General features: G+C 60.1%; 1 protein-coding gene across 1 annotated transcript in view; it reads left to right on the top strand.

Moving 5' to 3' along the window:
• FBXL16 (F-box and leucine rich repeat protein 16) overlaps positions 1–8,806 on the top strand; it is a 19,307-nt gene that overhangs the window by 6,901 nt on the left and 3,600 nt on the right. Inside the window, exons 2-6 of the mRNA XM_029957874.1 lie at positions 4,737–5,447; positions 6,233–6,741; positions 7,078–7,162; positions 7,751–7,814; positions 8,667–8,803. Coding sequence (XP_029813734.1) covers positions 4,737–5,447; positions 6,233–6,741; positions 7,078–7,162; positions 7,751–7,814; positions 8,667–8,803 — 1,506 coding nt within the window. The remainder of the gene's footprint in view (positions 1–4,736; positions 5,448–6,232; positions 6,742–7,077; positions 7,163–7,750; positions 7,815–8,666; positions 8,804–8,806) is intronic.

The raw sequence follows: 8,806 nt of genomic DNA, 5'->3' as shown, positions 1-8,806 counted from the left end.
TGTGTGTGTGTGTGTGTGTGTGTGTTTGTGTGTGTGTGTGTTTATGTGCAAGGATGGCTGTACCTCTGTGTGTGTTTGTGTATTTGTGTGTTTGTGTGTGTGAGTCTGTGTCTGTGTGTTTGTGTGCATGTCTGCATGTGTGTGTGTGTCTGTGTGTGTGTGCGTCTGTGTGTGTTTGTGTGTAAGGATGGTTGTACCTGTGTGTGTGTGTGTGTCTCTATCTCTGTGTGTTAGTGCGTTTGTGTGTGTGGGCACCATGGCCTGTGCAGGGGCATCCACCCACTCCCGAGGCTCCTGTGCGTGTCCATGTGTGTCCGTGTGTGCATTTCTGTGTCCCTGTGTGTGTGTGTGTGTGTGTGTGTGTGCATTTCTGTGTCCCTGTGTGTGTGTGTGTGTCCCTGTGTGTGTGTGCAGGCAGCCGGCAGCGATGGCTCCTCACTGCCCTGCAGCTCTGCTACTGGAGCAGGGGCTCCTCAGAAATCACTTCACAGCAGCTTTGGATCCTGGCAGGGCAATAACAGGGGGGCAGGGCAGGCCGGGGAGGCAGGAGTGGGGGCTGCAGGGACCTGGCAGGGTCGGAGGGTCTCACGAGGAGCAGGTGGGCAACAGTGGATCCTCACAGGGAATTGTCAGGGCAATAGTAGATCCTCTCAGGGACCTGGTGGGGGGATAGTAGGTTCTCTTACAAGGACCTGGCAGGGCAATAGCGGATCCTCACAGGGTCCTGGCAGGGTGATAGCAAGATCTGTTACAAGGACCTGGCAGGGCGATAGCGGATCCTCACAGGGTCCTGGCGGGGTCATAGCAGGATCTCTTACAAGGACCTGACAGGGCAATGGGGGATCCTCATTAGGGACCTGACAGGACAATAGTGGGATCTCTGACAAGGACCTGGTGCTGCAGTGGTGGATCCTCGCAGGGCCCTGGCAAGGCGATAGCGGATGCTCACAGGGACCTGGCAGGGGGGTCCCGCAGGGGCAGGTTTGCGGGCTCCCTTGGGGGGTGCGGCGGCCCGGGGCGGGCGGGCTCTGCCGCTGTCCGCGGTGCTGCCCGGGGCCGCTGTCCGCGGTGCTGCCGGGACCGGCCCCTCTCCGCCGTGCTGCGCTCCCGGCGGCTCCTCGCCCGCCAGTCCGGGGGGTTTCGTGGCCTCTCCGACCCCAGCTACCCCAGAGCTCGCCCCCGAACCTGACCACAGCTGTTTGATCCAGGAGCCCGCGATCTCCCAGGCAACACCACCCAGGGCAGCACTAACAGGGTGACTGATCATTCTGCCCGTCTCGAGGCCCTCATCCCTCCTCTCTGCCAGCTGTTGGTAAACTCTCCAACAGCTTGGACAAGCTCTGTCTTCCTGGCAGCTTCCGTCCTGTTCATCCCAGCATCCTCATGGTCTGTGCAACGTTTGTGATGACAGGCTCTTAGAGCCCTGTTTTCTTCTCTCCTCCTGCGTCAAATCCGCCCCCCAGCACTGCATCATCACTTGTTGTGGGTGACAAAACCCTCCTGAATGAAGTGACTTCTCTGGCAGTGACGTCTCCCGTGAAATGTGCACCCTGGAGTGGATTTGGGAACTGAAGGACTTTGGCCTTTGCTTTTGTCAGGTTTTCTCCCACTGGGGATTGGGAGCTGCCACTCCGCTGCTGGAAGACACTTCCCCATGAGCCTGTGAGAGGAAAGGGGGCTTGTCTATGGGGTTGCATGTCTGGGCTGTTCCTGTGAGATTCCACAGGATGGTTGTACCAAGTGCTGAACAATCCTGACAATGATGGTTGGCCCAGTCACGCAATCTGCAAACAGTGAGATGTCAGGGAGAAAAGGCCGAATCTCTGCTCTCCTCCTGCTTTGAGGTGGTCAAAAAGCATATGGAGGTGCTCATGGAGCTGCTGGAACATCAGGGACGATCTGTACTGACACTTCCAAGGCAGACAGATTTGTGTGTCCCTGTCCATCCCTGTCTCGGAGGGTTGGGAGGGCCTGGGGCAGGACGGGGCATGCCCTGGGTGTCCCAGCACACAGCAGTTGGAATCTCCATGGGATGTGGTAATTGCATTTTGTAGGTTGGAGGAATGTGGCCTCAGCCCTGGGGTGTAGGAGCCTGGGGGGCTACTTGGCTGCAGGCAGGGGCTTTCCTGCAGCAAGGGAGGGCAGATCCCAGTGCTGCCAGAGACGGAGGAGAGAACGGTTATTGGACCCACTCCCCTCCCCAGTGTGTGCCCCCAGCCCACCTTCTCCACACTGGGTCTTTGCCCAAGCACAGTCCTGTTCCTGGGGATGGTAGGAACACCCAAATCTTTGCCTGCCCATTTTCCCAGAAAGAAATGCCTGCCCAGCCTCCCGCCACCACTGCCTGGAGCTGCCTGTGCTCAGAGGCCTGAATCTCTGGCCACCTTTCTATCTGAAGTGACTTCCCAGCTCATTCAAGGTTCAGGATTTCTGTGCTCCAGACAGGCAGCCTCAGCACCCAGGGCAGTGGGGACCTGGCTCATCTTTCCAAGGCAGGGCTGGGAAAGCTGCTGAATCCACTGAGCCTCCTCTGAGCCTGGCCTCAGGGACCAGCCCAGGTCTGAGCTGGTTGTATCCATTTCCAAAACCTCCTGCTGGCTGCAGTTCAGTCCAGCAACTTGTCAGCATCTGTCTCCTCCTGTGACTGTCCCCTTGGGCTCCCGAGGCCCCAGGCTGCCCCTCTGTCACCACCTGCCCTCTCCCTGGAGACAACCAGAATGCTGAATGGCTCTGGCTGTGGGCTCTGTGCTGGATCAACAGCCTTTCTGTGCCACCCAGTAATTATCTGCTGGGATTTGTGCTGTGTGAGACACCCCGGTGCACGTTCTGTTTGCTTCTCCAACTGCTGCCAAGAACCCAGCCTCTGGTTTTAAGTTTCTTCCTTCTTCCCCCTCCTCTCCTCCTGCTTTCAAGTAAATTTAACACATGTCCAAGCACCAGAGGCCCAGCTCCACTGTCGGGCAGTGGGAGTGGAGGCAGCAGCAGCTGCATCCGAGTCGGGAGTGGCACCAGACTGTCTGCACAGGGCTGGGCTCATCCCTGGAGGCTGGGATCTCTCTGGGCTGCTGCCACTGAGCTGGGCTGTCTGCTGGCACCTCCACACCATGGAAGAAGCTTCAGCAGCTCCCACCAGCCCCGTCCCACGGCTGTGCTGGGAACAGTGTCCTCAGGAGATGCCACGTGCTGTGCATCCCACGGGGTTTGCCAGCTGTGCCACTGGCAGCTGCCTGCGCTCCTGAGCTCTTTTTTGCATGGCTGCTCCCTCCTTGCTTGCTCCAGGAGCGCTGGACGAGGCCAGGGATGCTGTGAGGGTGAAAGCAATGGGCTGGGGGCAGCAGGGGATCTGAGCTGCATCCCTCTCAATAGCCACCTCCCCTAGGCTGCATGGAGCATCCTCAGAGCCCACAGAGCTTGACCAGGGGCGTTACCAGGCAGGAGGCTCCTCCCTTGGTGCCCCTTCATCAGGCCCTGTCTTCATCCCAAATAAAGCAGCTAAAATAATTCCCTTGCTTTTATCGCGGGTCTGGGGGGAGCTGGCAATGAAGAGGGTCCTCAGGTTCCATCAGATACTGATGGATGGACGTGCCAGGCATCCCTCGGGGCTTCAGAGCCATGTCCCTGTCCCCTGATCCATGCACTGAAAGCCCTTTCCTGTACTCCAGCTCCTCATCGTGTCCCCAGGGGTTGCCAGGAGCCAGCGCTGTCACAGGGTTTGGCACAGCCCTGGCAAACAGGACAGGAGCACTCCAGCAGGGCCCCACACCAGGCACCAGCTGGGGCAGGGGGAAGGGGCTGAGCCCCATCAATTATTCACCTCTGTATTTATAGAGAGAAACGTGTTGAATAATGGATGGCGGGTGCGGTGGGGCCGTGGAGAACCGGCCCTGCTGCCACTGCAATATTTATTGCCTGCTTTGCTGGTGCTGCCCGGCTGCTGAGAGGCTCCTGCCTGGCATGGGCTCACAGGTAGCTCTGCTCCACCACCACTGCCTCATCTCCCCTCCACAAAAATGCTCCAAGGGCTGGAGCCCCTCTGCTCTGGAACCAGGTTGGGAGAGCTGGGGGTGCTCACCTGGAGAAGAGAAGGCTCCAGGGAGACCTGAGAGCCCCTTCCAGGGCCTAAAGGGGCTCCAGGAGAGCTGGAGAGGGACTGGGGACAAGGGTCTGGAGGGACAGGACAAGGGGCAGTGGCTTCCCACTGCCAGAGAGCAGGGTTGGATGGGATATTGGGAAGAAATCGTTGGCTGTGAGGGTGGTGAGGCCCTGGCACAGGTTGCCCAGAGAAGCTGTGGCTGCCCCTGGATCCCTGGAAGTGTCCAAGGTCAGGTTGGATGGGGCTTGGAGCAACCTGGGCTAGTGGAAGGTGTCCCTGCTCATGGCGGGGAGCTGGAATGAGATGAACTTTGAGGTGCCTTCCCACCCAAACCAGTCTGTGGTTCTTGCTCCAGCCCCCATTGATGGGGGGATGTGAATGTCCAGGGTCAAATCCCCATCTGTCCCTCATCATGGGGGATGCCACGGCCATGCAGCCTCCGGGAGGATCCTGCTCTGTGCCCCGGCCATGGCCCTCTGTGGCTGTGCCCACCCTCCCTGCATTTCCCGATCCCATGTGCCACCCTGCTCCCTGCACAGGGACTCCTGGGATCTCCCTCCCCATCTGTGCTGCCACATCCCCCAGCCCCATCCCCCGTCCCTGCCAGACCGGCAGCCCCTCATCCCACATCCCTGTGTTACAGAGAGACCTGTGGAAGATGTCGAGCCCGAGAAACGGCGACACTAAGCCCCCATGTTTGCCCCGCAATGGACTGGTGAAGATCCCCACGCAACCCAACGGCCTCGGCTCCGCCAGCATCACCAAAGGCACCCCCGCCATGAAAAACCGCCTGTGCCAGCCTTCCTCCGTGCCTGCCATCCTCAGCCCGGCCTTAGCCCACCGCAGTGACCTGCCCATCCCCAGCCTGGCCTCCCCACTCTCCTTGGCTGCCCTGGCCAGCGTGTCCTCCCCTCCCGGCGCTTCCTTGGTGGGACTGAACGCGAGCGAGGGCTCGGAGCAACCCTCTCCGGAGCGGCTGCCGGGCTCGCCCTCGGAGAGGCAGCTGGCGGTGGACGAGAAGATCCTCAACCGCTTGTTCTGGTACTTTTCGGCGTGTGAGAAGTGCGTGCTGGCGCAGGTGTGCAAGGCGTGGCGGCGGGTGCTTTACCAGCCCAAGTTCTGGGTGGGCTTGACACCCGTCCTGCACACCAAAGAGCTCTACAACATCCTGCCTGGTGGGGAGAAGGAGTTTGTCAGCCTACAGGGCTTCGCCGTCCGCGGCTTTGACGGCTTCTGCCTCGTGGGCGTCTCTGACCTGGACATTTGTGAGTTCATTGACAACTACCCCCTCTCCAAGAAGGGAGTCAAGTCCATGAGCCTTAAGAGGTCGACCATCACAGATGCGGGGTTGGAGGTAGGTGACCCTGGTGAGGTGACCGGGGTGGCCAAGGTGTGGCAATGGTGGGTCATTCCTGGTGGGCCTGGGGACACACACATGGGCAGAGCTTTCTCTGGTCACAGGGAAGGGGCAGACAGGTGGCGTGGCCATCCCACAGGTGTGGGCAGCACTGGGAGCCCCTGCCTGTGGTCTGGGCAGTGGGATGGGTGCAGGCAGAGGGTCAGGATGCTGCCGGCAGAGGTTCATCCTTGCTGCCCATGGATGCTGCCAGGAAGGCAGAGCCAGGCAAGGTGGATGCTGGCAGTGGATGTGGCAGTGGGTGACAATCAGGACTCAGTGGATGGGGACATTCCCACTTGGCTGGCTGTTCTCCAGCAAGGGGGGGGTCACCCGAGCAAGGGGCTGAGGGTCAGACGGAGATGGGGCAACTCATGGTCCTGCACAGGACCTGGCAAGGTCCCCACTGAGGTCCCTGCCTTGCACCATGGCCAAACATAGCACCAACTGCTCCTTGGGCACATCTTACCTGAGCAGTTCCTGTGTTGGGAGAGGGCATCAATCCTGACTCTGCCAACAGCACCTGGCACAGCACTGGGGCTGTGTCTGGGGGTCCCTGCCTGCCCTCTCCTATTCCCCTCCAATGCTGGTGTGTCCTACACCAGAGAGGTCCCAGGGAGAAGGCTGCACCCAGGCAGGACTGGGAGCAGAGCCACAGGGGGCTCAGAGGGACGCGGGGCGGGCAGGGCTGCGCAGAGCACGGGGTGGTGCCCACCGTGCCTTGACCCCCTGGCCCTCGGCAGGTGATGCTGGAGCAGATGCAGGGCGTGGTGCGGCTGGAGCTGTCGGGCTGCAACGACTTCACGGAGGCGGGGCTGTGGTCCAGCCTAAACGCCCGGATCACGGCCCTGAGCGTCAGCGACTGCATCAACGTGGCCGACGACGCCATCGCCGCCATCTCGCAGCTCCTGCCCAACCTCACCGAGCTCAACCTGCAGGCCTACCACGTGACGGACACGGCGCTCGCCTACTTCACCGCCAAGCAGGGCTACACCACCCACACCCTGCGCCTCAACTCCTGCTGGGAGATCACCAACCATGGTGTGGTCAACATGGTGCACAGCCTGCCCAACCTGAGCGTCCTCAGCCTCTCGGGCTGCTCCAAGGTGACGGATGACGGGGTGGAGCTGGTGGCCGAGAACCTGCGGAAGCTGCGCAGCCTCGACCTCTCCTGGTGCCCTCGTATCACCGACATGGCCCTGGAGTACATCGCCTGCGACCTGCACAAGCTGGAGGAGCTGGTGCTCGACAGGTACAGGGGTGTGCAGAACTGCTTTGAGCTGTGCCGTGCCATGCCAAGCCATGCCATGTCATGCTGAGCCATGATGAGACATGCCATGCCATTCCATGCCATGTCAAGCCATGTCATGCCATGCCAAGCTCTGCCCCATCACGCTGTGCCATGCCGTGCTGTGCCATGTCATGCTGAGCCATGCTGTGCCATGTCACACCATGACAAACCATGCCATGCCGAGCCATGCTGTGCTGAGCTGCGCTGGAAGCAGAAGGTGCAGCATGGGGGCCATGGTTTGGGGACACCCTTGGGTGCCCCACTCCCGACCAGCCCTGATGCCCCTGTCCCCGGTAGGTGCGTGCGGATCACCGACACCGGCCTCAGCTACCTGTCCACCATGTCGTCCCTGCGGAGCCTCTACCTGCGCTGGTGCTGCCAGGTAGGTGGGGGAGCACGGCTGTGCCCGTCCTGGCTTGGCACAGCGGGGAGGGTAGGGTGGCACCTCCCTGGGGATGGGCCATGAGCTCAGGGTGGGCTCCACAGGTGGGCTGGAGACCCCAAGCTTGGTGCTAGGAAGCAGGTACTCCTGTGAACTCAGCAGGACTCAGCCCTGGCACCCAGACCCAGCACCCTGCCCCAGCACCAGTATTGCCCAGACCCAGTATCCTGCCCCAGCATCCTGCTCCAGCACCAGGCTCCCTGTCCCAGCTCCCTGCACCTTGTCCTGCCATGCAGCATTTGGCCCCAGACCCGGTACCCTGCCCCTGTCCCCAGCATCCTGCTCCAGCATCCTGCTACGGCGTCCTGCATCCTGCATCCTGCTCAGGCTCCCTGCCCCAGCACCCAGCTCCCAGCCCCCACTCCCTGCACCCTGTACCCCCACCCGGTCCCTGCCCCAGTACCCAGACCCAGCACCCTGCCCCAGAATCCTGCACCCTGCCCAGGCTCACTGACCCGGTGATGCTGAGCCCCAGTGCTGCTGGTCCCCCCATTGCCCACCCCATTCCCATTCCCTTTTCTTTTCCAGGTGCAGGATTTTGGCCTGAAGCATCTCCTGGGCATGAGCAGCCTGCGTCTCCTCTCGCTGGCTGGTGAGACACGCCCCCAGCCCAGGGACCGGGGGAACAGGACCCCGTGGGGCTGCGGAGAGACTGAGCATGGGGACAGAGACAGTCCGGGGGACAGTGAGGGGACAGCCTGGGGACAGCCAGCACCCCCTCTGAGACAGCAAGCACCCACACCCAGCCCAGCTCCATGGGGACGGGTCCATGGTTGGGCTTTTGGCGTGCTGTGGTTTTTAGGGTGGGGATTTTTTCGGTGCTGGTTTTTGGGGTTTGAGGTTTTTTGGGTGTTGGTTTTTGAGGTGTTGTTTTTGAGGGCACTGTTTTTTTGGGATAATGGTGCTTTGGGATACTGGTCTTTGGGGGGGCTTTTTTGGATACTGGTGCTTTCAGGTGTTTTGGGGTGCTTCTCTTGAGGTGCTGGTTTTTTGGCTGCTCTTTTTTTTGGGTGTCTTGGGCGGTATTTTTTGCATGTTGATTTTGGGGTTCTGGTTTTTTAGGTGCTAGTTTTGGGGTTGTTGGTGTTTTAGGGTGCTGCTTTTTGGGAAACTGGTGTTTAAGTTACTGATTTTTGGGGTGCATTCTTTGAGTTCTGGTACTCTGGGTGATTTTTGGTGGTTTTTCTTGGAGGGGGCGTACCTTTTTTTTTTAGTTTTCTGGGGGTTTGTGTTCTGTTTTTTGAGGGTTCTGTGTTTTGGAATGCTGGGCTTTGAGGTGCTTTTCATTTGGTACAGGTATGTTTGTGATGCTGGGGTTTTGGGGACCTGATCCTTTAGAGTGCTATTTGTACAGATCTTGGTGTTCTGGGATGCTGGTGCCTTTGGGATGTTATTTTTGGGGGTGCCGATGTTTTGGGGTGACAGTGTACCCTGTTTCCTCCAGGCTGTCCCTTGCTGACCACCACGGGGTTGTCGGGGCTGGTGCAGCTGCAGGAGCTGGAGGAGCTGGAACTCACCAACTGTCCCGGGGCCACCCCGGAGCTCTTCAAATACTTCTCGCAGCACCTCCCGTGCTGCATGGTG

Source organism: Manacus vitellinus, unplaced genomic scaffold (assembly GCF_001715985.3).
Source record: "Manacus vitellinus isolate BGI_N305 unplaced genomic scaffold, ASM171598v3 scaffold_12_pilon, whole genome shotgun sequence".
Classification (NCBI taxonomy): domain Eukaryota; kingdom Metazoa; phylum Chordata; class Aves; order Passeriformes; family Pipridae; genus Manacus; species Manacus vitellinus.
Note: the sequence above shows the minus strand (reverse complement) of the source record. Positions and strands in the feature narration are given on the sequence as shown.